The following is a 27,191-nucleotide window of genomic DNA, read 5'->3' as shown; positions in this document are numbered from 1 at the left end:
GTGTCTTATCAGAGACAAAAGGGATGAGTGCAGAGAGCAACCCTGACCACAGAACTGGGACCAGCCCCAGCACAGGATGCTGCTGCCCCGCAGACAGGGCTGGGGACATCACTGGGGAGATCTCTGAGCCACCAGCACTGCAGGGACAGCAGCCCCCACGGGCTCATCCCTCCCTGCGGAGGTGAAGGCGGGTACCAGCCCCACGAGCAGCCCCAGATAACCAGAGAAAGGTGCCCGCACCACGGGAGCCCTCGTGCTGTCACCAAGCCCAAGTCAGGCTGTCGAGATGAGAGACACCAAGTGCCATCAGTGGCAGGGAGTTTAATCAGCTCTAATTGGCGTGACTGAGAGAAGTTAACAAGCAGACTCCTCTGCCAACAGCACACACACAGACAGACACAGAGACAAACACACACAGACACAGACGGATGCCTTGGGCTAACTCCTCACCACAGGAAGGGGGACGGGCTCGGGGTGCCGGGGAACCTCTCCCGAGGGACCCACCTGCGCACTTGGTGCGGCTGATGAGGGGCGGCCCCGGTTTGCCGGTGCCCCCCTCGCCGGGCCGGGTGAGCAGGACGCTGATCTCGTACTCCGTGTCGGGGTCCAGGTGCCAGAGCTTGTAGGTCTGCATGTTCACAGCGTGCACCTCCGACCAGGGCCCCGAGGTCATGCGGTACTCGATCTCCTTGCGCACGATGGGGCCGTCGCCGATGATGGAGTTGGTGTTGAGCTGGATGATGAGGTAGGTGGAGCCGGCCCGGAGCAGCTGGGGGGGGGCGATGGGGGTGGGGGGCTCTGGAAGAGAGCGCAGAAGGGGCTGTGCCATCCCAGAACCAGGACAGGGCTGGCACCATCACAGGTAGCACGTTTTATTTTATTGTTTACAAGCTGCACTCACACATTTCCAATGTCTCTTCCCACACCAACCCAGCACATTCAGGCTGGAGAAGAGAACCTTTGGGGTGACCTAATTGTGGCCTGAAGGAGCTACAAATGAGATAGAGAGGGACTTTTTACAAGAGCATGAAGTGACGGGACAAGGGGGAATGGCTTCACACTGACAGAGAGCAGGTTCAGATCAGATATTAGGAAAAGATTCTTCCCTGTGAGGGTGGTGAGGCCCTGGCACCTGGCTCTGGTGCCCAGAGAAGCTGTGGCTGCCCTATCCCTGGAAGTGTCCAAGGCCAGTCTGGAGAGGGCTCTGAGATAGTGGAAGGTGTCCCTGCCCAGGGCAGGGGGTGGAACTGGATGAGCTTTAAGATCCCTTCCCACCCAAACCATTCTGGGATTTGTGCTGCAGAGCACAGAACAAACTCAGATTCTCCACCCAGAGGACGTGGGAGTCACCCAAGTACAGGAAGGCACCACCCAGTCTTCAAACTTCAGTCTGTGCCTGTGCCCTCCATCACTTACAGTAAGGCTTTAACAGCTGCAATAGGGTTTCATCTGATCAAACCTTAATTATCTTTGTAAGTCACACAGCCCAGCATGGTGCCACGCAGTTTCACCATAATTAATTAATTCCCACCTACTGCAATCAAAAATAAATGATCTAAGGCCACCAGGAAAGGGAGTTTCTGGTTTTATGCTGCACAGTCCACGTGTAGCAACTCGTCCACAGTGAGAAACTGCAATCCCAGTGTGCCGGGCATCCCACCTTCCCTGCACACAGGGAGCGGGAGCGGCCCATCCACGACCCAGGGTGGGCAAGGGCAGCTCACCCACCTTTGACGATGAGCTCGGCAAAATTGGAGACGCCGGCGCCACGGGGGGACTGGGTGACGCAGCGGTACAGGTCCTGCTCCGCCCGGGACACCACGTCCAGCTGGAACGTGGCCAGGAAGCGCCGGTGGCTGATGTGCTTCACCGAGGCAGCAGGGACCACCTCGCCGCTCTGCCTCTGCCCACGGGAGAGACACGGCGTCACGGGGGCACGGCAGCACCGCCAGAGCCACCACGGGTGCCCCACACGATGTCTGCTGAAAAGCAGGGGGATCGCCCTTCTCCCACCATGTCCAGCAGGAGTTTCTCCCAGAGGAAAGCCGTGTGCGGGGTTGCCTGTGGTGGTTTCACCACCGCCACTCCTCACCTGCATGAGGAAGCGCTCGGCCTCGGCGGCCTTGCCAGCGGCCACGCACTGGAAGGTGGCGTTTTGTCCCGCGTTCACCTCCACGTCGCCCAGGCGGGAGAAATGAGGCGCTTTTGCTGCCGAGGGACAAAGCGAGAGGTGAGGAAGCACCCGAGCTCTGAGGGACCCACGGCAGCACTGCTGCAAAAATCCCTCCACTCCCAAAAAGCCACCCAGGATGTCTCAGCTGAGCTGAGCTCTGGACAGGCCTGATCCCACCCTCAAAGCCCAGCTCAATGAGGAATGTGTTCCTGTCCCCACAGAACCAGACAGGGTGCCAGGGAGGGATGAGCCTCCCCTCCCCGCAGTGCTGGTGCCAGAGGCAGGGTACGGGACTGACAGAGGGGGCAGGTCTGCTGCCCAGCCTGGAAGAAATAGGGGGTGACCCCACAAGCCAATGTGTTGGGACAGTCTGGGATTTTGGGTCCCCACCAGCCCAGGTGGCCCCTCTTGATGGGGACACTCAGGCCCCATGTTCAGTCTGTGCTTTTCCAAGGTTTTATAAAAACCAAAGCAATGTTGGAGCTGGTGGGAATGGGGATGGAGGTGCAAAAAGGAGCCTCAGAGGTGCCCAGGAGATGGAGCTCCACCAGCCCAGATAACGTCAGGACACCCAGGTGCCATCAGCTGCACCCTGGCACCAGTCCCTCCACTCCCCCAGGACCATCCCAATGGACACCAGCTCCAAGCCCCGCTGCCCAGCCCCTCTGCATCCCCCCTCAGGTCCCATCCTGTGGCACTCACAGCACGGATAATTCAGGAGCAAAATGTCATCCAGGCCCAGGTACCCCCTGCGCTCGCTGGAAACCACCGCCTCGAAGAGCACCTGCGGCACCAAACAGGGGGTCACCCGTGGCCAGGGGGTCCGGGCTGGGGGCGGGGGCTGCTGGGGCTCACCTGGTACTCGCTGGGCCAGAACAGGCTGACCGCCAGCTCTGCCTGGTGCCACTGGCGCCCATGTGAGCCGGACGCGTTCCAGACGGCGCTGCCCACCAGGCCCCCGGTGACCCGGACGTAGGCGCTGAGGGTGCCGGGGCTGTGGCCGTCCCGGCTGAACATGAAGTAGCTGAACTGGAGGCAGTGGGTGTCATTCTCACTCAGTGCCTGGAAGAGCAAGTGAGCTTTCTGGCCCGGGGTGTGCTGAGAGGAGTTCACCATCAGGTAGGAGCCTGCAGCAGGGCGGAGAAGGGGGAGGGTCAGGAGGGGCCACACAAGGAGCAGCTGAGGGCCCTTGGTGTGTCCAGCTGGAGCAGAGGACACTGAGGGCAGAGCTCAGCGGGGGCTGCGGCTCCTCCCGAGGGGCAGCTCCGATCTCTGCTCCTGGGCCAGGGACAGCACCCAGGGAGCGGCTGGAGCTGGGCCAGGGCAGGCTCAGGCTGGAGAGCAGGGAAAGGTTCTTCCCCCAGAGGCTGCTGGGCACTGCCCAGGCTCCCCAGGGAATGGGCACGGCCCCGAGGCTGCCAGAGCTCCAGGAGCGTTTGGGCAGCGCTGCCAGGGATGCCCAGGGTGGGATTTGGGGTGTCTGGGCAGGGCCTGGGTTGGATCAATGATCCCTGTGGGTCCCTCCCAGCTCAGGAGATTCCATGATTCCAATCCCCCTGTTCCACCTCTCCTGAGCTTTGCCAGCAGGGACAGAGAAGGTGGAGGATGTGGGACGGCAAAGACGCTCATGTGCCCCAGGGCACTGGTCCATGACTGCCCGTGAGGATGTGCAGGACAGGAGGGACCTGGGATGGGTCAGGGCAAACGCCTTTTGGGCAGCAGCAGGACACTGCGGTGGGACCTGGCTGCTGGGTGAGGAGGGGAGGATCAGAGCTGCTGCCTCCCCAGGGCACCGGGGTCAGGAAAGGCTCCAATGCCACCCTCCTTTAACTCTCACAGCTTTGGCTGCATCCATCCCCCTCCCAGCCAGGTCCCAGCTGTTTAATTCCATTCCAGCTCCTCGTATCATTTACCACGCAGTTGTCACCACGTTTAAACTGTGCTCAGCAGGGGGAAAAGCTCGTTGGCTCAACGAGCAGCAGAAGCAGCATCCCAGCTCTCAGGAATGCCTGCAATGTCATTCCCAGACCTGTCCCACCATCAGCAGCGCTGGGATCCCACCTCCCACCACCCAACATCACCAGCAGCCAAACCAGGAGCCCCAGCACGGCCTCGAAGCCGTATTTATAGAGCAGGCAGGATGGCAACCCCAAAGGGGATCCCAAAGGCAACATCGTTCCCTGTCCTGCACACTCCAACCCAGGCACGCTGGAGGCAGGAGGGGGTTCAGGAGTCCCAGCCCTCGGTGGCAGTTCCCAGAGCCGTCCATCACAGCCATGGGGCTGGGATACAGGGGGGCTGGGATACAGGAGGGCTGGGAAGCTGCCCCACCAAATCCTCCCCCTCACCAAAGGCAAGGGGATTATTAATCTCCATTTTAATACCAGCAGAAGCTGTAAGTAACGAACCTGGGCCGTTTATTCAAGCCTACCATTGTTTTCCTGACACTCAGTGCTTTGCTATTAATTCTAAACTCAGGCACTTTCCTCCCATCGACTCCCACTGAGCAGCTCCAAGAAAAGCCTAATGACAGTGAAGGGGAATTGCAGGGGGCACCCATCCATCCCCCTCCGCCATTTGGGATCACAGGGGGCACCCATCCACTGCCCCAGCATTTGGGGGACCCCAAAACCCCCAGGGAGTCACAGTGCCAGCTGGGATGACACGGTGCCAGTACCACACGCATCTCCCGGTGCGTCCTTCAGGGACGGGAGCTGGGGCAAGGGAAAGAAATCCCTACAAGGGGAATTTTCACCACGCCGCTGACCCACGTGGCCGCCTGGCCCTGCCAGCCCCTCGGGGTGGCTACTCAGGGTGAAATAAAACGATAACAATTTATTTCCTCGGAGTCCAGCACAGCTCGTTGCACCCATCGAGGGGAAGGCACTGTGTCCATGCTTCTCTTTTTTTCTCCTCTCATTTCCCCCAGCAAAATTACTTCTGCTCTAACGAGATCAGCCCCATTTGGTCCAGGCGACAGCAGAGTGGAGAGGGACCATTGACCCACCCCACGCCAGGGGACATCTCCCAAAAGCCACCTCATTAACAAACGGGCTCTTGTTAACAAACGCGGGCCCTTCCTCTGCCCTCCCTTTGCAAACAAAAAGCCACAGGACCGAAATAAAGAGGCCAAGACTAAAATTAAACCCCTGATGAGTTATTTTAAAAGACAGAGAATGCCCATCAGGTCACCTGGGAGCAGGGATGCACCTGAGCATCCCTCATTGGGCAGGGCTTCCCACACACTCTGCTTTCCCCTCTTAATTTTCTTCCTGGTGTTGCAACATTGGAAAAAGCAGGTTCCAACCACTCGCTTTTGTGCTAATTTTATCCTCCTCTGCTGTAAATATCTGGCATTAGCCTGAAGCCCAGGGTGTGGGTTGGGTTTCTTTTATAAATACAAGAGAAGTAGAGGCACTTCAAACTGCCAGAGGGCCGGGCTGGATGGGACACTGGGAAGGGGTTGTTCCCTGTGAGGTGGGGAGGGCCTGGCACAGGTTCCCAGAGAAGCTGTGGCTGCCCCATCCCTGGCAGTGCCCAAGGCCAGTGGAAGCCCTCCTGGCCCATAGGGAAGGGGCAGCTCTTCCCATCACGCTTCCCATCCCTGCATCCCTCCAGGGAAAACCCAAACAGCCCTGCAAGAGGAGGAGGGAAGAACCCACTCCCCCCCACTTCCCTGTCTCGATGAGTTTTTCCTCCTACAAAATCACCGAGAGATAAAAATAAATAAAAAAAAACCTTCCAGGAGCTATTAGAAGGCAGGGAAGGCAGGCAGGATGACAGCGAGAGGGCGGCACTGCCAGACAAGAGGTGCCAAGGGACCAGGTCTGAGCACTGCAGCATCTGTCTCCAGGAAATCCCGCTGGAAGACTGAGCTGTCGTGCGCCAAATCCTTCTCCATGTCAGAGCCGGCACGGGAATCAGGGAACCCTCCCCACTTCTGTGCTGAGCTTCTCCAAAGGAGCCCCAGCACCGAGGGCTGATCTCCCACCACCACAGGGTCCTTGGACACACTGCAGCAATTCCCACGGGAGCACACAATCATTGCTCAAGGGTTTTATGGATGTGCAGCAGGAGCTGGTTGGAAAGCGGTGCTGGAGCTGAGAGCTGAAGGAGCAATTCCTTGGATGGGATGGAGAGACATCAGAGCTCTTCAGGGTGGGGATAACAGTTCAGGGGACAGGGCTGTGCAGGGACACAGCAGCAGCTTTGATGCACAGGGAAACAATGTCAGTGAATGTGGAAGGAAAATCTAGGAAAAAGCATGTTTGAGGAAAAAACTCACCCACAAATATGCTGGTTTAGTATTTGGAGTGAGGGACCTTAGAGCCCCTTTCAGTGCCAAAAGAGGCTCCAGGAGAGCTGGAGAGGGACCTGGGACAAGGCCCTGGGGTGACAGGACACAGGGAATGGCTTCCCACTGCCAGAGGGCAGGACTGGATGGGATCTTGGGAAGGAATTGCTCCCTGGAAGGGTGGGGAAGCCCTGGCACAGGGTGCCCAGAGCAGCTGGGGCTGCCCCTGGATCCCTGGCAGTGTCCAAAGCCAGGCTGGACACTGGGGCTGGGAGCATCCTGGGACAGTGGGAGGTGTCCCTGCCAGGGCAGGGGTGGCACTGGGTGGGCTTTGAGGTCCCTTCCAACCCAAGCCAGTCTGGGATTGCAGCTTCACTCCTGCCTTACCCAGCTCCCTGCAACTGCTCCTTTAAAAAAAGAACAATAAAGAGATGGAAAAAAAAAAAATCACGATTGCAATGTGGGAGAGACCCATCCATCATCTTTAGGTGAAAGAGAAACAAGTCAAGAGAAGGGGGGAAAAACCCCAAACCAAACAAGAAAGCAAGAGGAGAGTAGGATGGAAAGGTAGCAGCAGGTGGCCAGCAGCCAGCACCCGCTCCAATAAATCCTACACTCCTTGAAATTGGCTGATCTCCAATAAAAACTCATTTTAATCTGAGACCACAAGACTCCTTTGCAAAGTGCTCCCTGGAGAGGCCCTGGTGCTGTGAAATCTCTTTGATCCCCTGAGCTGCTGCAGGGATCAAGGGGGTGATGGGCCTGCAGGAGCCTCCTGCGCAGCTCCCCACCCAAAACGGGGTAAAACCACCCAAAAACAGGATCCCTGCAGCCCCCTGGTGCCCAAGGCCATGAGCAAACAGCATCTCCCTGGTCCCAGGGGAGCTACAGGGTTGAGCATTCTCTTCCCAGGGTGACACTGTGATGCTCAGGCTCACCCCATCCAGCCTGGGATGTCACACCCACATCCCCTTCGGTCCTGGAGTTCATTCCTTGAACTTTGTGTTCCTTTAAGGCCCCATCTCCTGCTGACCCACAAGCAGGGAGAGAAGCCCCATTCCACCCCACCCTCCAGCCCTCTGCGAGCCACCAGGCTTTAGACGCAGGCAGTTCACTGTGGATTTTAAATTACAGCTGAATATTAAGCAGAAAACTCAACTAATTACAGGTTTCAGACTCTCCATCATGAGCCACCTCAACCCCCAGCTCTGCTTTCCCCAGGAAACCCCCCCGGACACACACCAATTAGGACAGCTCCGTTTAAAGCAATTACTTGGAAAAATCATCAAGGGAGGAGCAGGGATCTGCCAGCAGATCCCTGAGGGTCGTTTTCCCTCGCCCAGCACCCAGGATGTGCCAGCAGGGACAGGATGGAAGGAAAAGGTGATGGGAAAAGGTAAAGGCAGAGGGGAGTTAGTGGAGGGGAAAAGCCAAATTAAGCATGAAGAAGGCACAAGGTAAATGGCTGGAGGCAGGCTGGTGGAGCAGTGAAGAGCTCCCTACAATGCAGGTAATACTTTAATAAATAAAAAAGGTTATTTTTCCTGCTGAGCTCTAAACCAGCTCTCCTGTACAGGACTTGGCCTCCAGGATCAGGCAGGAGCCAGCAGTCCCAGAAACAAGGAGCACCCCAAGTCCAGTGAATCTCACTGAGCACGTGGGCTCAGGGACAGCTCCAGGGGGTCACAGCGGGGCAGAGTTTGGAGCAGGGAGCGAGCAAAGCCCCCAAACGCCACCCAGGCATGGTGCCCACACCATCTTCATGGAGAGAAGAGCTCCCCATGGCTGACTGGCTGGCTCTGCTCCCCCAGCCAGCCAGAGAGGAGATGGACCCAGAAAATAACAAAAACCGGTTTAAAACCAATGAGATACTTTAAAAAGTCCATTTTCATTTTCTTCCTTACAGTTCCCAAGACTGTAGAGATGCCTCCAGCTCACAAGCCCTTCCCCACATTTGAAAAAGCCAGAAACATGGGGGTTTTCCCCATTTCCCACACAACCAGGCAGAAGCCAAGCCTAAAGCACTGCAGGAACAAAACCAGGAGGAGCCACACGGTCCAGCCCTGGGGTACAGGACACGGGGGGGGTGGGGACAGAGATCCCCAGGGACACGAGGGGACCCCGGGACTCACCGTGGGGCAGGTCAGGCGTCAGGTGAGGCATCAGGTAACTGCGGATGAGCTCCCAGTCGAAGTCATCGTCCTCGCCCTGGCTGTACTCACACTGGTTCGGGTCACTGTCCTCCTCGAAGGTGCAGCCAGCTGTGGGGACAGACCTGTCAGCCCCTGAGCAGCTTCCCCCTCCCCAAAAGCCCCACCAGGACGGCGTGATGCTCCTGGAGTGCCCCACTGGGATGATGCCCCTGGAGCGCTGGGGGACTCCAGACACTCCCCAAGGGCACCGTGAGCAGGGGTCTGGTCCTGGGTGCTGCCAGGGCCCCATGGCTCCTGTCCAGCCCCACCAGTGACACGAGCTGGCCGGTCTCAGCTCCTGGAGAGGCCTCAGACACAGGAGCAGGGTGCAGTTCCCAGCTTTGCTCCCCAGGGTAACCCGAGGGGTTCCCCCAACGAACAGCACCAGGCTGTGGTGGCCACACAAAATTCCTGCTTTGACCCCAACCCTTTGCCTGGGGTTGGGCTCCTGGGATCTGTCCATGGCCTGATGGGAGCGTGGCAGTTCTGAGCCGGGACCTCCAACCCCCCTGAACGCACCCCCGAGCCCCCCCAGCACTGCAGAGTCCCTTCACCAGTTCTGTTTTATTACAGATTTATCTCCTGGGGGTCCGAGGGTGTTTACACAGCTCCTCCCTGGTGCACAGCGCGCTCGGCTGAGCATGGAGGAGTGGAGCAAATGCCAGAAGGCCCCTTGTTCCCATGGGAGGGGTCACAGAGAGAGCCCCCATGCGGCATCCAGCCCCCTCCCATCATCCCACATCCAGCCTCCATCCCACATTCCAGTCACCCCCATCTTCCAGCTCCCCCATCATCCCACATCCATCCAACCCTGGAGCTCGGGGCCGGCTTTGCCCGTGGGGCCACCGGGGCCGGTTGGTTCACACTGCCCCATTGTCCCATTAAACCCACGATTACAGGGACCAGGGCACAGCGCTAATTAACGGGCCCGGGCTGACGAGGGGCCCCGGGAAGCCCTGAGCAAGCGGAATTAACAAAGGCAAATATCCCCTAATGGGCCGGCAGGAAAACAGAGCTGGGCCAAGGGATTATTTCTGATGTTTTCTTCCTATTTTATCCCAAATTACATCAGTAACTCCCCCCACCACCCGGGGATTTGGCAGTTAATGGCCTCGCTGCCGGCACGGGTTGTGCTTCCCTGTGCTCAGGGATGCTTGGATGCAACACTTAGTCAAACACGAGTCCAAACACTGGGAAAAAAGCCCATAAGATGCCCAGGAAATTTCAATTCCCAACTCTTTCATATATAAGAAGACATTTGTGGCTTTTTTGCCCCTTTGCACTCATTTTTTAAAGCACGAGGGCACATTCCAGCTCCGTCACCAACTGTTTTTTCCTCTCGGAGCCGTAAGAAACTTCTTTTTTAAAAACTGAAAGCAAATTCTCTCCTATTCATATGTCTGGAGGCACTGAGACATCACAGCTTTCTTAAAGCCCTTCCCGAAATGGAGCGTCTGCCCAGCCCACGTGCGGATGTGCCCCCGCACCGCAGCCCCTGGTCCTCAGCTCTCACCACGAGACGTGTCGGATTTTAGAGTCTGGAACTTGGCTGCACTTTCTAACAGGAGGAAAAGCACAAATCTGTCAAAATTTTCCAGGAAGGAAGGAAAATAAAATAAATTTCAAAATAAAACAGTGTCAGAGACTAAGTGCCAAGTGATTTAAAAGAAAAAAAGCCCAAGTGTTTCTTTCCAAGATCTGCTGAGTGGGATATTCTGGGAGGCAGAAATTTGTTCTTGGGGTATTTTTTTTTTGGCCTGAGAAACCAGAGCAGAGACAAACAACGATTCAGGCTGGCAGAGCCCCATTTCCCAAGGAAAAGTGATTCCTTCACCCCCAATAAACTATTCCCAGACGCTGAAAACATCAGGAGAGCTGTCCCCTCCTCCTCTTGGACTGCAGCCCCCCACCCAAACCCCGCTGCCACCCCCAGCGCAGCCACTGCCACCAACCAACCCCGTGCCTCAGTTCCCCCACGGCCCCATCGCCCCACGGCTCCATCCTCGGCCACCCACGAGACGGTGCCCAGGCCCCAGAAGTTTAAAATGCAATTACAGAGCAGATATTGTGCTGGCAGAGGCACAGCTGGCCGAGCCGATCCATCTCCCCCTCGGACAGGTTTATTGCCGTGGCTTCTCCCGGCACGAGCCTTCCCTCCCAGCCCCGGCACAGAACGAAGGCAGCTCGACTGGCCACTCCATTTCCCTGACTAATTTGTCCGTGATTTGTACACACAGGGAAAAAGTCCAGAGGGTTTCGCAGAGCCCTGGTCTCCATGAGTTATGGGATGCTGCTGGCACCGTCTCTCCCCAGCCAAGGACAGGGCTGGGAGAAGCTCGACCTCCAGCAGATTCTCCCTCCCCATCACAGCACCAAGGGCATAAAAAGTAACACCTGAGCAATTAAATGCCAACAGGCCAACACCAGAGGGGGTGCCTGGAGGTGCTCCAGCAACTGTGGAAAGTCAGAGAGGGGAAACCCAGAGCAACCTGCAAAAAATTAATGTTTCATCACAAGGTTGGCAAGGAGGGCAGGGAAGCTGCAACCCAAAATACCTGCCTGCAGCAGTGGGAGGGTTATTCCATCCCAAGGGCAGCGGGACAGGGACTGTGGGAGCTGGGTGAGACTGCTCCGGGTATGGATACACCCTCAAAATGAACCGAGGAGCCCCTGGCTCCCTGTGCTGGCTCCAGGCCAGGGTGGTGACAGCAGCTCCGGGCGCGGAGGTGAAGGCAGCGAGCGCGGGAGGTGCGATCCCAATGCGAGAGTGGCTAAAAATACTGCAGGGAGCTGGAGGTCTGCCCCCGGGGGTGGGATGCGCCCGAGACACAGCCTGGACACCCCAAAGCTGCCTAAATCACCCCAACACACAGCCTGCCACATACACCAGAGGCAGCCCGTGCCAAGGATGAGAGTGCCCCGTTAAACACCCCACACAAAACCCCCATAGCAGCACAGTGTTCCTGGGCAGAGGGGAGAGAGGGATGAGCACCAACACGGGGGCTTAACACCAGATGGCCCAGGATTTTTAAAAAAAGAAAGAACAAAGAGGTGGTTTGAGAGATTTGCCAGGGAGATGGGTACCAGTGCTGCTCAGCCTCCTCCAGGCGCCTCTGCCACCTCCATGGATCCACCGTGTGCCCAGGCAGGGGGGAGCAGAGGGACAAGCACCAACGTAGAGGTTAAACACCAGATGAAGCAAAATTGTTTAAAAGAAAGCAAAAAAAGGTGACTTGAGGAGTTTGTCAGGGAGCCTGGTAGCAGGCTCAGCATCCCCCCCTGGGTACCACTGCAGCACCAGGGCACGCAGAGGGAGCAGGGCATGGGCACCAGACGGACTGAATTCTCTTAAAAAGAAAGAAAAGGAGGTGGCTTAATGGATTCACTGGGGAGAAGGGCACCACTGGCACTCAGCATCCCTTGGGAACTGCTGCCACCCAGCATCCCCCTCCACAGGGATGGAGGGGAGGAAATCTGCGGAGGGGAGGGACGAGGGATTCACAAAGAAGAGGGAGGAAAAGAAAGACCAAACAGCCAAGTACAAAGGACAGCATCTAATTAATTCTCCGTGGCCACCAAGGAACGTGGCCGCCTGCCCACAGCCCACCCCGCGCTCTTTCATCCGCAGAGTCTGCACTGCTCTCGCTTCAAAGTTAATTACACACTTAAACCTTTCCTGTTTAACCTCCTGCACCATGGGACATGATCCATGGCTCCTCTTGCCTTTCATCGAGCAGCCTTGAGACGGCTCCTGCGCCAAAGGGCAGCCCAGCACCACCCGGATGGGATCACAGCCCGGCACCACCCGGGATGGGATCGTGCTCTCCCCCACCCAAAGGGGGCAATGACACCACCCAGACGCTCTGGGGCATCATCTGATGGGGACATCACACCAATAACGTCCCAAAGTGGGGACAGGCTTTATGAGAAATGGGCTCATAGCAAAACTTTAGCACATGCTGCTCCCCCAGAGCTACAGAATATGGTGCAGCCATCCAGGACTCCCAGTCTTGATGGGGGAAAGCCCATTTTGCTCCTATCTTGGCTTAGCCAGGACTGGATCGGCCCCATGGTCATCCTTGGGGTGCAGCACCTTGGGGGCACAAGCCACAGCAGCCCATGGCACAGGCACCAGCCAGTGAAGATAACGCTGGTTATCTTTCAGAGTCACGACAAATTTTTATCCCTGGCCTTTTCCAGCAGTCCCTGCCCTCCATCCCAAGTAATTCTCAGCAGGAAATGGGGAGGATTCAGGTAGCCACAGGACACACCACACGCTGCCCTGGTGGCCAAGTGCAAACACTCTGCGGAGTGAAACCAGCATCCGACCACACCGAGATGTGGCAGGGGGTGAACAGAGCTCTTCTGCCATCAAATCCAGAGTTTTCACTGCCTCCCAGGAGAAGGGATGGAGCCGGAGGCTTTGCAGTTGCGCAGCCCCAAACTACCACACCCAAGGCCTCTCCTCTAAACTCACGTGAGGAAGATCTCTGTGTCTGCACCAAAGGAGGAAGCTCTTTACGCAGGCTAAATGGTCAATGAGCTGCTGCAGATGGGGAAACCGAGGCACAGAGGGGATGTGGTGCAGCCCTAGAGCACTGGCAGCCCGGGATCACCCCAGGGATGGCAGCAAGCCCAGGGAGCTGGGTTTGCCGGGATCCGGAACCGCAGCTCCAGCAGGTCCCGGCAAGGTGCCATCCCTTCCCCAGCGCCCCCGGAGCAGAGCCAGCCTTCACCTCCCGGATCCCAGCTGCTATTTAAAGGTGCTTTCCTTGGCACACTCCCACGGGAACGTGCCCCGGGAAGGAAGCGCTGGGAGCTGCTTCCCTCCGGGTGCCGGCAGACACCGGGGACAGGGAGCACATTCTGCAACTCTTCTAAAATTAGATGCACTTCTCAGCCAGTGAGATCCTGTACGCGGCACCCCGCAGGCTCCGGGCGAGGTCAAGGGATCGGGGTCATTTCCATCTGCGGGGGGCTCAGACTCCCAGGGTGGGATGTTCCAGGGGCTGGGGCTGTTTGGCACCAAGCAATCCAGCTCAGAGAGAAAATCCAGACAGGGAGAGGGTCCTGTGTGCCAGCACCCCAACATCTCACACCGAAAGGGACCCCACCACGCCGGGTACCCCAACGGCTCCATGGCCACGCCCAGCCAAGCCCAAATACCCCAGGATTTCACTGGACAAACCTCTTCCAGCCCAGGCAAAGGGGAGCTGAATCTTGGCACACTCCAAGGGCCTGGGGTACAGGCACAGCACAGAAAGTGTTTCTGTGCATCACACCCTGGCGATGACAAACCCTCCCTGCTCCTCTGCTCCCCACTTCTGCCAAGGAGAAACGTTTAAGAGAAATATCACTGATGTCTCAGCCCCGATAAGAGCTGATTGGAAGAATAAGGAAAGCAGCACCATTAGAATTCTCACCAGTAGTTTGTTTTGGTTCTCCAAATCATTTTAAATATTGTATTTAATAGAAAAATAATTTGCTCAGCTGTAAGAAACATCAATTTGCAACTTGAAGGCTTGTATATTAGCCAGAGAAGCTAATGTGTAAACATTAGCAGCTCCAGGAACGCGTGGGGTTTGGCCAATGCAATTCCAGGGAGAGAGCAGCCAGATATTAAGACGGAGGATTTGCATAATAAGTCACTTATGCCTGATAACCTCAGTGTTTGGAACACGCAGGACTAGAGAACAATATCCATCTGCCAGCAACTACAGAAGACATAAATCTCCTTTTTTCCTCTTTTTTTCTTTTTTTTTGACTGGTAAAGACTTAATGGCTTTTACCTGCAGGTCCCCATGGAGTTGTCAAACCTCCTGCAGCAGGTACCAAACCCAGAACCCTCCGAGGAACCCCAGGGATGGGGGAGAATTGGGAAATCTGGATTCATTACAGGCATTTTGAAGCAAACACAAGTGGGAAAACACAACTCCGAAGAGTTTGCAGTGCCACAGGGAAGGCTTGGGCAAGGACCAAGTGTGCCATACATCACTGTGTGGGGAAAATGCATTTAAAAGCAAAAGGGAATAATAAATCTTGCCAGAATCCTTCCTTGGGGCAAGTCCAGCTGCCAATTGCAGCTCCACATGCTCTTCTCTCGCACCCCAAAGCAGCTCCAGGGGGATCAGAGGTTTTAGCTCCCTGCCCAGAGGGGATGCAGGGATTTAACATCCCATCCAAGGGTTGCTCATGCCCAGCACCCGGATCCAGCCCATGCTGCTCCCAGGGAAGGACCAGCATCCCTCCGTTACTCAAACCCCGCTCAGGAGAGGTCCTGCAGCACAAAAACACCTCGAGCTGCACAGCCAGGAGGCCACTAACCTGCAGCACAAGTGCTTTAATAATGAACCATCACTTAATTAACATCGTCAGTGCTGCCTCTTGGACTCCATGGGAAGAAAAACAAGGCAGGAAACCTTTGGAAACCTCTGTCCTGCCGCTATCGATCGCTCCCTGTGCAATTACAGCTCACGGGCTGCGGAGCTGTGCGACACCTTGGGGGAAAAAAATGGGAGCAAATTAAAATAAACTGGAAAAGGCAGGGGGAAGGAAAGCTCATTCCTGCCCCTGGCTCCTTTACTACCATCAGGTCCCCTAGGTCCCTGCTGAGGACCATCCATCCCACATGCCCAGGGACACTGAGAGACCAGGACCAGGAGGTCCTGGAGGATATGCTTTCAGGGAATGCCTGAGGACACGGAGATGCTCCCTTGGCACGAATTCCAGCAGGAAAAGCAGCTGCCCCAGGACACAGCAGCACCACCAAAGCCCTGGGGGACACCAACACCAGCTGCAGAAGTCATGGGAAAGACCAAGTTTTCCAAACCACCCCCTTTCTGCAGGGGATAAAAGGGGGGAACCCTCAGTCTCCCCCCCCACAGCAGGTCCCACATCTCCACAGTGATGGATGCAGGAGTGCCGGGAGGCTCATCCTCCTGGGATGGAGCATGTGCCAGCGCTGGGAGGGCCTCGGGGGGCAGCTCTGAGGGTCACTTATGGCCCTTCAGGGCAGAGAATGGAGCCAAAGAGCCCTCGGCCACCATCCAGCAACGGGGCCACAGCATCTCCACCATGCCCAGCATCCCAGCGAGCCCCGGGCAGGATGAAGGTGGGAAGGAGTAAGGCTCAGTGCCATGCAAAATCCAGGTCGCCGTCCTCCTCCTCCTTCCATGCCACCAGAAGAGCCAGGAGCAGCAGCGTGGGCTGACTGACGCGGGCTGGAAGGTGACAACGTGTGACGTGGGCACATCCATCACCAGGCTCGGCCAAACCTCTGCTGTGGGATGGGGGGACCGGATCCGCGGGGAGGTTGAAGGCAGGAGGCCTCAGGGGAGGGCAGAAAGGAGCCCTGTGCCCAGTGGGTCTGTCACAGCTCTGGGGAACACCCTGGGCCATGCCAGACACCCTTCAGCCAGGCGAAGGTAGGGAAAGGGCAAGTCAGGCCCCAAAAATCAAGCCCCAGGTTTGTTTTTACCAGTCCATTAATTTGGCTCAGCCACCCCAGTCAGCACTGGCCTGGGCATCCATCCACCCATCCCGACCTGCAGCATCCTCAACCCATTCCAGCAAAAACTCTGGGATTACACTAATTATGCAGGAAAAACTGAGGAGTCTCTGCAGTGCCAGAAGTGCACACAACACCCTGCAACCCCGTGGGAGAACCTTGAAACCCCAATGTCCAGCGCATTCCACCTCCTCCCTGCACACATCCCACCCCAGACAGATCCCAGCTCCCACCCCTGGCAGCTGCAGCCACCATTCCACGGGAAGAAAAGCAGGAGAGAGCCCCTTGCACAGAGAGATGTTATTCAGAGCCAGCAGCTCCCCAGACAGGAGCCTGGGTGAGAGACTAAATAAAAAGTTCAGCTGATATAAAGAGAAATAGCCCAACGCGGAGATGCGCTGCTTTAGTTTAATATTGTTATAATCCAAGGAAAGCAGGCTGGCTGCTGAAAATCAATGGGATATTATCACTCAGCAGACAGATGAAAATACAGTAAAAATAAGTAGAAATAATAACAGAAATAGGAGAGTCCTTGGGAAGAGCCCCAGAAGGGCAGTGACTGAACCTGCACCACGGGGAGACGTCAGAGCCCGCCATGGCATTGGGGGGCTTCCAAAGTCACTCCCAAGCTGTTCCTTCCCCAAAAACACACTGGAAAGCTCCAGCACCCACCTCCATAGGGTGCAGGGGGGGTGTCCCATTGCCACCAAAGCCACAGAACTGATGACCCAGTGAGGACTCTGAGGTGCCGGGGAGTGACCAGGATCACCCACCTGTGTTAATTCAATTAACCACGTTGAAACACCTGGTAATTAAGGAAAGAGCATTTATGCAGCTAATTACCCAGGGTGTCAGTGTGTCTCTGCTGACAGGCAGGATGTGCTGGCAGGGGATGAGGAGCTGGCCCTCAAGGGTGTGGGGGCTGTGACAGGTCCTCGTCCCCACGGGTGGGCTGCCAGCAGCACAGAAGGCCTTTGGAGGAGACTCCATCCTTGGGTGGATCAGCCTGGACTTCCTGACCAGCCCTGAGAACAGCTGCTGCTGAACCCTCCTCCATCCCAGCTTTTGGAGGAACCCAGGGCTCAGGGTCACACAGCACAGACAGAGAGGGGGCTGCACCCCGAGGAGCCCTACAGAGCACCCCCAAAAACACTGCAGCTCCATGGACGCCTCCCAGTCCATCCAAGCGAGGAAATGCAGTTTGCTGTAGTCCATCCCTCCCCCTGCTCTCGCCTCCATAAGCGAGTGGCCGCAGTGCTCCATCCCCTCCGCAGAAAAGCCATTCCCACACCTCTCATCAGCAGGCAGCAGGAAGACCCCTCGGGCAGCGCCCCAAAGCCAAGCCCCCGGCTCTGGGGAGCAGCTGGGCCACAACAAGTGATTGATCTCCTCTTCCAGACTGGCCACCACTTGCCTCTGGTGACATCCTGCTCTGGGGGACACCCTGCCCCAGCCGGTGTGTCCAGCAGCTGAGGGTCCGGCTGCTGGACCAGAGCCACACGCGCTCCTCGGCTCAGCCAACTGGACTAATGAGGCTGAAGGCCTCCAGCACAAAGCAGCTCAAACACCCAGGGGTCACCAGGGCTTGTCTCCTGAGCAGGGCCGTGGGGACAGTGGCCTCGTTAAGACTCATCAGGTCACCGATGTCCTCGTCCCTCATCCACAGAGCATCTCCCCATCCCAGCCACGATCCTGATTAACTTAACGATGTCAGGAAAGGTTGGAGCCGCATGGGGGGTCCAGGCAGCCAAAGCAGTTGTTGGTTAATTTAGGGCTCCCCAGCACCAGCACACCCAGGGAATGGGGAAGGATGGACCCTCTGGCAGCCCGGGAAGGCTGCAGGGATCTGGGGGTCTGTGCCAGCACAGGCACCCTGTCACGTGTGATTTGTCAGTATTTTTCAAGCCCAATTAAAAGAAAGGCATCAAAAAATTGTGTATGACAAAAATACTCAGGAAGTTGCTCCAGCTGCATCCCACCCCCAGCTGCAGTGCAACGCTCTGCTCCCACCATCCCTGTCGGGGATGGGGCTTCCCCAGCTTCCAGTCAGGGCCCACCCCGGGTGGGCAGCAGGGTCCCCAGGCAACGGGGGCATGGCACGCACGTCCCTGCCCCCCTTTCAGCAACGGGGCTGCCCAGAGCCCCCCACCCCCCAGCTGGGGCCACCATCCCCGCTGCAGGACACTGGGGTGAGCCGGGTTCCAAAGGGGTGCCAAGCACCCTCCTGTACCCAGCTCCTGTTCCTCAACATCTGGAGCACTTTGGGAGGTAGGAAGGTCAGGAAATAAATTTATGGCCAAAGCCAGTCAGGAGGCTCCTTCCAGCTGTGAACCTGTCAGGCACAGTGGGGGTCACACACCAAGACCCCACTGAGCCCCAAACTGCAGCAGCATCGCATTCCCGGCATTCCCCGTGCAGCCCAGCCTCCTCTCCGGAGCAAGCAGCATCCCAGTGGCCAGGCACCCACAGGAACAGCCCCCGCACCCCTCTGTACCCCACGGCACAGGGGCAGTTCTGCTGCCCTGCTCCTGCAGCGAGCAGAGCACCAGCACCCAGATTTGGGGTCTGGCAGAGGCACCCAGGGACAGAAACAGGAACAGCCCCAGCCTGGCTCGCCACAATCCATGCTTGGATTTGCTCTCCATGTGGGAGAAATTGGGGTGCAAAGCCTGGGCCCTTTAAACGTGCAGCAAACCTCCCAGCAGTGCCCAGGCAGGAGCTGCAGACCTGAGCTGTGACAGCCAGGCAGGACCTGGAGCAGCACAGGAGCAGCTGGGAATGTGCTGCAGCCAACAGCCAGCCAGCAGAACACCCCTGATTTAATAAAAATACATAAAATAACAGCCCCGAAGGGCAGCTGATGTGTGAGCCCCCAGTGCTGGCAGCAGGGAGGGGGACAGGGCTGCTCCACAGGTAAGGGCTTTCCTGCTCTGCCTTCCAGCAGCTGGAAGAGCTGGACTTTGGCTTTTGACCCAGGCAGAGGCTGCAGAACCTGCCGCTCCCAGGGCCAGGAAAGCAAACAGCTCAGGAACACCCAGGAAAGTCCCTCTGGCACCTGCCAGCTCCACAGCCCCTCCCCTCCCCAGTGATGCCCTTCACTCGGTGAGGAGGAGCAGATCCCGTGTCCCCAGGACCTCACCAGCCAGGCTGGCACCCCCCTCCCCACCCCATCACCCACCCACATCCATCCCAGCACGGGGAAAGCAGCAGCGGCTCCTGCCAGGCCACCTGCAGAGGAAAGGAAAAGCTCCATCTCCAGGACTTATTTATTTGGAGGCTGCCAACGAGGAGACAACGAGCTCCAAGGGATTAATTGCTGGGCATCCTTCTTGTCCAGAGGAGAAAGCCTCAGTTTCAAGGAGGGGTCTCCAGGCTGGAATGGGAGAGCAGGATCCAAGGAAAACTGCAAAGCAAATCCTGAGCTGCCATGGAGGAGAAGAGGTTTGGGAATCCTGACATTTAATCACGCAGTAACTAAAGGTTCCAGACACGTCTAATAAGACAATTATAGTGCATGTTAATAATAGATTATTAAAAAGCTTATTTGTGGAGGTTTAAGCAGGCAGATGGCAGGCCCGTGTCGATAAGGCTCTCCAGAGCCTGTGCTGCCTCCCAGCTCCCAGGGATGCAGCCGGGAGTTGCCTTCCCCTGCCTCCAGCCCCTCGTGCTTAACCCTCGCATGACTGCCCAAAGCAAAGCAGCAAATCCCTGGAGAGGGGCTGCAGCCAGGGGAGGATTGTTAGGGAGCATTTTGGGGTGCTCAGAGCTCCCAGTCCCTCTGCAGAGCAAGGACAGGGTGATGAAGTGATGGAAAACCTCCATTCCAGCTGCAGTCACGGGAAAAACCAACATCAACAGGCACAAGGAGGTTGTCACAGCCAGGACAGGGGTTAACACCACCAACAAGCACCTGCCTCAGTCTTCCAGGGGGTGTCCCTCCTCCCCCAGGGCCCTGATCCCGATAGGCTTTATTCTGGGAAAGCTTCCAGGGAAGCTGGAATAGGGCTGGTTTGTCTTCGTTTGGATAGCAAAGGGAAAAATGTGCACTGCGGGCCAGGAGGTGACTCACCAGCATCCCTGTTCCGGGGCCGGGGCAGGTCCGGGCACCCAGAGGGAAAACATGAAACAGGAGTTTTGGAACGAGAAGAAAAGGGTAAAAATGAAACAAATGCAACTGCAAGTCTTGATGGGGGAGAAAAAAACAGGCACTGCCAGGCTCCACCGCGGAGCTGCAGATACAGAGCCAGGGGGACAGGTCCATCCAGGAGCATCAGCGTCACTCAGAGCCTCCCGAAATTCTGCTTCTCCCTCATGGATGGTGAAAATCCACCACGCTCCAGTGTCCCTCTGCACACACTGGAGAGCCAAGGGCCTGGGAGCCAGAAACCTCTGCCCTGGGCACACTTGGGCACGTCAACAGGATTTTCCGGAGCATCCCGACGCAGGAGCCTCAAGGGTGTTTGCACTGTCTGGGCGCTCTGGGAAAGGGCACGGCACTCCCAGGGCATTAAAAACACACGGAGGAGCAAACAAGAGAAAGAGCTTCTTCCCTGGCACGGCAAAACAGGCAAGAGGGAAGGAAAAAAAAAAAAAAAAAAACCGAAGGCTGAAACAAGCTGACAAGGAAAATGTAACGTTCTCGCACATTTTATGTGCTCGGTGAAGGCGGGTTGGGGAGAAAAAAAAATGCCTTGGCATGGGAGAGCCCATGGAGAGCCAGGCGGAGGGAAATAAACACCGGGAAAAGCGCTGGAAGAGCAGCATCAGGCACCTGAGCACCCGGAGGGCACAAACACTGACCCTGTCCCCCAGCAGCAGCCGGGGACATCCCCGCTCCTGGCTCCCCCTCCCCCGAGCATCCCCTGCTCGTCCCTTCCCCAGCACCTCCCGAGCCCCCGGGACCGTTAACGGGCGGGGTCTGCCCCGCTCCCGACCCCAATCCCAGCCCCGGGAACGGCGTCTGCTCGGCTGTTCCCAGTCACTCGACCGAGACAGCACCGCCGCGTCGGGGTCAGGGTCACCCGTGCCACCTCCTGCCAGCGCTGTCCCGGGGGACAGGGACGCTTGGGGGGCCCCGTCCCCCCTGCCTGGCCCCAGCTGGTCACCACAGCCAGCAGCCACGTCCCCCAGCCCCCCCAAAGCTCTCTGAGTGCCACCGGAGATGCCACCAGCCCCAGTCCGGTGCTCCCTGGCAATCCCAACCTCCCAAATGGAAGCTGCAAACCCAAATGTTTATTTGCTTAATTGCTAACGAAGTCGGAGCCGAGCGCAAACAGCTTCCGCATAATTCCGGCAGGAGTGCCACCAGCACCGCAGCTCTGTGTCCCTACCGAGTGTCCCCACGGCTGGAAAACAGCCCGGGAGCACGGGGGACACGGGCTGGGACCCCTGAGAGCAGCTCACTGCTGAATTTTTGGGGTGCAACACAGAGAAGCGGAAATGCACCGTGTCATGGAATCATCTGGGCTGGGAAACATCACCGAGTCCAACCATTCCCCCAGCACTGCCAAGGCCACCACGTCCCCGAGTGCCACATCCAGCTCTCCTAGCAGGGACGGCAAAAAGCGGAGGGAAATAGCGGAGCCTGCACAACCTCCTGCCCGGGGCCCAGCGAGCCAGCCCGCTCGTGGCCACGGTCCCCCAGCAGGGAGAGGCTCTGGGTCCTGCTGCAAAGAGCCCAGGGAGGAGAGATGGGGCTGGCAAAGCCCGCTGGTGCCAAGCACAGGTTTCTGTCCCGACCTGCTGGCACCACACGAGCCCCCGGGGTCACTCGGTGACTCCCAACGCCACCCAGGTCCCCGCCACAACAAGCAGAACGGGCCGGCGATGGCAGCTCAGTCACTGCGGAATCTTCACGAACTACAAAAAGTTTGAAGGCTGCAGGAAGGAGCAAAGAGCACCCCAAGGCCGTGGGGGGCTGTGACCAGGGCACCCCACTTCCTCCCTGGGCCTCAGTTTCCCCACCTGTAGAAGGGACCACACCGCGCCCCTTCTTTCCAAAGGCACAGCTAAAAAACCCCAATCTTCTGAAAATGCCCACCGAGACAAGCAGCTGGTGCTCTCCAGCGACCCAGAGCACGTGCAAACGGCTTAAATTCTATTTTACCAGCCCTGCCCACTGTGCAGCCCCAGGGATGAGCCGGGCAACCTCCCCACAGCCGGCCAAGCCACATCAGCAGGGGCAAACAGCAGATCCAGGTGAAAAGCAGCCTGCAGTGGAGCGGGGGGCTGGGAGCAGACCCCTCACCTCCAGCTGGATCCAGTCCCTTCGGCTCCACTGCGGAGCTGCGCCTGCTCTGCCTCTACCAGGGAAACGGAGCAAACACTCCTGATTTACACCAGAGCGGGCTCGCTCCTGCCCTTCGCCAGCGCCGTCCTGCCGGGAAGGGAACCCACCGAGGGAAAAGGGTTTGCTTAGGAGGGAGACCCTCCCCATAAAGCCCCCCCAAGCCCCGGTGTGTCCCCGCCACTGCCCCTCCAGCCCCTCACGGGCTGCGGCAGCTCAGCCCTGAGATCCATCAGAGCACCACACACCAGGGCTGGGGAGCAGCAAACCCCAAACCCCCTGACACCGGGGGGGGGCGGGAGGGGGGGAAGAAGCCCTTTACTCCAGCGGAGCACTAAGCCCCCCACCAGCTCCGTGCCTCAGTTTCCCCATCGCCCCCCTGCTCAGCCCCGGAGCTCAGAGCAGCAGCCCCCCCCCACTGCCCCCCCAAATACAAACCCATTCCCTCCCCATTTCCCTCACCCTGCACGAGCCGAGGGAGCCTCAGCGGCTCTGTATCCCCCCACCCACCGTCTGTCCATCCCCCCCATCCATCCCCCACCGCACGGGTCAGCCGCCGCTTGTTTTCTGCTGATGGGTGTCACTATTTATAATCTTTGGAGAAATGCCACTACCCAAAAAAACAAAATCAATGCACCACCATAGGGACTGTGTGCAGGTGAGCAGCTTGAATCTAAAGGTAAAAAATTGAAGAACTAGGCAAAAATACACTTTAATGTGAGCAGCATCACCCAGGAGCTGGGGGCGACAGCACCAGGGACCGCTTGGAGTGAGACACCATCTCCCCGTTCCCCTGTGGCTCCGTTTCCCCCAAAAAGCACTCGCAGCCCCCGGTAGCAGCTCGGGAGCCCCAAATTCCCCCTCCCCGCAGCATCCAACCCCGTTCCAGCTTCCCGAAGGGATCGGGAGCGAGTGGTCCCCCCACACCCCGCACCAGCCCTTCCCCAGCCCCTGGCCGGGGGGTCCCGGGGGGCGCAGGGCTCAGCGCCGGGGTGCTCGGGGGGGAGGAGAGAAAAATTAAAAATACGTAAATTAATCAAATCCATCGATCGATCGTGTTTCGGTACAACTCCCCCTGTACCCCCGCGGCACAACGAGAGCCGGCAGGCTGCGACCGGAGCCGCCACCTGTTTCTATCGGAGGGTCCCCAGCTTCCCCTCGGGGCCCCCCAGTGAAGCCACCGGGACCCCGCCGCCCCCCGGGCACCGGCCTGGGGGCTCCTCTCGCCCGCGCCCCCCCCGGCCGCCTCCGGGGGAAGTTTTCCCTGCCGGGGTGCGGCGGCAGGGGGGAGTCGGACGGCGGCCCCGGTACCGGGAGCGAGCGGGAGCCGCTGCGCTCGGCGGAGCATCCTCGGGGTGGGGGGCGCCGCCGAGACCCCCCGGCCGCCGCACCCCTGGCAGGGAGAACTTCCCCCGGTGGCGGCGGGGGGGGGGGGGGGGGGGGCGCGGGCGAGAGGAGCCCTCGTGCCGGTGCCCGGAGGGCGGCGGGGTCCCGGTGGTTTCACGGAGGGCGGGGGTCCCGAGGCAGTTCGGGGACTCTCCGGTGGGAACAGGTGGCGGCGGGACGGGCGGGACCCTCCGCGTACCCGGGGCGGTGGAACCCCGGAGCCGCACCGAGCGAGCGGGACCCCCCCCCCCCCCTCTCCCGGCGCACACACCGCGCTCCGTTCCTACCGGCGGGCGTCTCGGTGTCCAGCGCGTAGACCCGCAGGGCGAGGGCGAGCAGCAGCGCCCGGGCGCTCCGCATGGTGCGGCCGGTGCCGGGGACCGGGCGGGGGGCGGCGGGGCCGGGGCCGGGGCCGCCGCCGCCGCTGCGCGCCCGCGGTTCCGGCGCGGCGGGGGCGCAGCGGGGCCCCCGCGCCCGCCCGCGCCTCAAATACCGGCGGCGGCGGCTCGCGCCCGCCGTGACGTCACCGCCGCCCGCGGGGGGGCGCGGGGGGGGGCCGCCGGTACCGGGAACGGCAGCGGCGGGCGGGGCGGCGGCGCCCCCTGGCGGACACGAGCGGTGGTGCGGCGGGGGAAGTTTGGGGGGAGCGGGGGGGGGGGGGCGGTCCCGGGGGTTACGGGGGGGTTTGGGGGAGTTTGGGGGGGGGGGGGGGGCTCTCCGGTACCGGGGGAGAAGAGAGAAAGGGAGGAGTCCCGGGAGGTGGGGACGGCGGGCGGCGCTCGGTTAAGGGAGGAGTTGCTCCCGTAGTGGCGGGTGCGGGCAGAGGGGCGGTCCGTGGGTAAGGGGGGGGGGGGGGGGTCTCTGGTACTGGGGGGTGCGAGGAGGGGGATATCCGGTACCGGGAAAGAGGGGGAGGAAGTCCCGGCGGAGGCGGGGAATGGGGTCCCGGGAGTTACGGGACTGAGGGCGGTGCACGGTTAAGGGAGGGAAGGTCTCCGGTACCGCGGGAGAGGGGCCTGGGCTGCCCGGGAGCGCCTCTTGCCTGCGGTGTGGTGCAGGGGAGACCCCGCAAGGGTGCGGGAGAAAGCCCGGGGGGTCCCCGGTTGCGGGGAGGGTCCCCGTTGCTGGGGCGTCTCCTGTTGCAGCAGGGGGGGACCCAGATACAGGGGGAAGAGGGGTTCCCTGCGGGCTGCCAGGCTTCGGGGGGTCCCTGGTTTTCGGGGTGTGCAGGGATGTAGGGACAGTCCCCAGCTTGGAGGGGCCCTGCCTGTAGAAGGGTGCCCAGGATCCCCCAAATGCAGGGGGTGCCCTCGGGGGTCCCAGCTGGAGGGTCCCCACCAAGCTGGAGTGGATCCTGCAGGGTTTCCAGCTGCAGGACGGGTGCTGGGAGGAGGCTGGGACGGGGGGAGGTGATGGTGACACCCACTCTGGGGTGGGTGCCCTCAGCCTCTCGAGTGCCCCCCATCACCCCTGGGGCTGTGCCCGAGTGTGGGGCAGCGACAAGACCCCATGGGCTGGACATTGGGGACAGAGCCTCCTGCCCATCCCGGGGTGTCTTTGGACCCTGAAACCCCTCTGGTCCCCCACGACAGGCTGGATGTCCTTGAGGGACAGGGACGGGACGCTTTGCCCCGCAGGATGGTGACAGGGGAAGCTGGACAAGGCTGTATGGGAGTGGCAGCGGCACCTGAAAGCCCGGTGACACCCAGCAAAGCCACCCTCCCCCGGGGTGGGCAGGGGGTGACGGAGGTGCAGGATCTAACTCAGAGCGAGCAGAAAGGAGAAAAATCCGAAAGGATGTAAAAGGAGGAAATTCTCCGTCCTTTTCCCAGCCGGGTGCGCAGGATCAGGCACAGAGCGCTGGCAGCCCCCGGTGTCCCCGCCGGCAGTGCCAGCGGCGATGAAAGGCGCCTTGTTCGTTGACATCCTCTGCAGCCCTATTTCTGGAGGAAAATGTTTTCCCAAAGGTTTGGGGTGAGGAGGAGGGGAACTTTGCATCAGCTTTCCGGCGTGATCCCTGCTTGGGTCACCCAGCCCCGGCTGCGACTCCAGAGTGGGAAACTGCTTGGGCACAGGAATACTTGGAAAGCAGAGGGAACAACGCTGGAAATATTGGGACTTCGTACCCCAAATCACACAGGGAGAATCCCTGGCATTGGCATCACCCTGCGATGATTCAGCCTTGTCCTGAAAGACAGCACCCAGCACCAGCACCCAGCAGGGTGACAGAGGGACAGGGGGACTGTACCTGGGTGTCGCTGAGCCCGGTGAGCCCACCGGGAAGCTCCCAGCCCTGGAAGTAGGACAGCACTGCCCACCAGCTTCATCCAAGCTCAGCTCATCCCTAGGGATACTGCTGTACTGCTTCTGTGTTGGGCTGGCTTCATTATCTGGGGACACTGCACAGCGTCGGCGACACTGCACAGACCCGGGGACACTGCACAGCCCTGGGGACACCGGACTGACCCGGGGACACTGCACAGCCTTGGGGACACCGGACTGACCCGGGGACACTGCACAGCCCTGGGGACACTGCACAGCCTTGGGGACACCGGACTGACCCAGGGACACTGCACAGACCCGGGGACACTGCACAGCCTTGGGGACACCGGACTGACCCGAGGACACTGCACAGCCCTGGGGACACTGCACAGCCCTGGGGACACCGGACTGACCGGGGGACACTGCGCAGCCTTGGGGACACCGGACTGACCCGAGGACACTGCACAGCCCTGGGGACACCGGACTGACCGGGGGACACTGCGCAGCCTTGGGGACACCGGACTGACCCGAGGACACTGCACAGCCCTGGGGACACCGGACTGACCGGGGGACACTGCGCAGCCCTGGGGACACCAGACTGACCCGGGGACACTGCACAGCCTTGGGGACACCGGACTGACCGGGGGACACTGCACAGCCTTGGGGACACCGGACTGACCGGGGGACACTGCACAGCCCTGGGGACACCGGACTGACCCGTGGACACTGCACAGCCCTGGGGACACTGCACAGCCCTGGGGACACTGGACTGACCCGGGGACACTGCGCAGCCCTGGGGACACCGGACTGACCCGGGGACACTGCACAGCCTTGGGGACACCAGACTGACCGGGGGACACTGCACAGCCCTGGGGACACCGGACTGACCGGGGGACACTGCACAGCCTTGGGGACACCAGACTGACCCGGGGACACTGCACAGCCCTGGGGACACTGGACTGACCCGGGGACACTGCACAGCCCTGGGGACACCGGACTGACCCGGGGACACTGCAGAGCCCCCTCCCGGCCCCCTCCTCCCTGGGACAGGGGTTCAGCACATCTGGGGTCACCTCAGAGCTGCCAGCCCC

General features: G+C 59.4%; 1 protein-coding gene across 4 annotated transcripts in view; it reads right to left on the bottom strand.

Annotated features, from left to right (window-relative positions):
- The window catches only part of PTPRU (protein tyrosine phosphatase receptor type U), a 56,605-nt gene extending 32,373 nt beyond the window's left edge, over positions 1–24,232 (bottom strand). For 2 of the 4 annotated variants that reach the window (XM_069035753.1, XM_069035756.1), the window contains exons 1-7: positions 24,126–24,232; positions 8,600–8,728; positions 3,029–3,300; positions 2,876–2,957; positions 2,093–2,208; positions 1,729–1,903; positions 505–798 (exon numbers count right to left, since the gene is read on the bottom strand). In XM_069035753.1, coding sequence (XP_068891854.1) covers positions 505–798; positions 1,729–1,903; positions 2,093–2,208; positions 2,876–2,957; positions 3,029–3,300; positions 8,600–8,728; positions 24,126–24,198 — 1,141 coding nt within the window. In that variant the 5' untranslated portion in view covers positions 24,199–24,232. Of the gene's footprint in view, positions 1–504; positions 799–1,728; positions 1,904–2,092; positions 2,209–2,875; positions 2,958–3,028; positions 3,301–8,599; positions 8,729–24,125 lie in introns of those variants that run through there. The other 2 variants (XM_069035754.1, XM_069035757.1) reach the window with 2 other exon arrangements.
- Between the last annotated feature and the right edge of the window lie 2,959 nt (positions 24,233–27,191).

The sequence above is a fragment of the Aphelocoma coerulescens genome, chromosome 23, assembly GCF_041296385.1.
Source record: "Aphelocoma coerulescens isolate FSJ_1873_10779 chromosome 23, UR_Acoe_1.0, whole genome shotgun sequence".
In the NCBI taxonomy this organism is placed as follows: Eukaryota; Metazoa; Chordata; class Aves; order Passeriformes; family Corvidae; genus Aphelocoma; species Aphelocoma coerulescens.
This window is presented reverse-complemented; position numbering and strand designations above follow the sequence as displayed.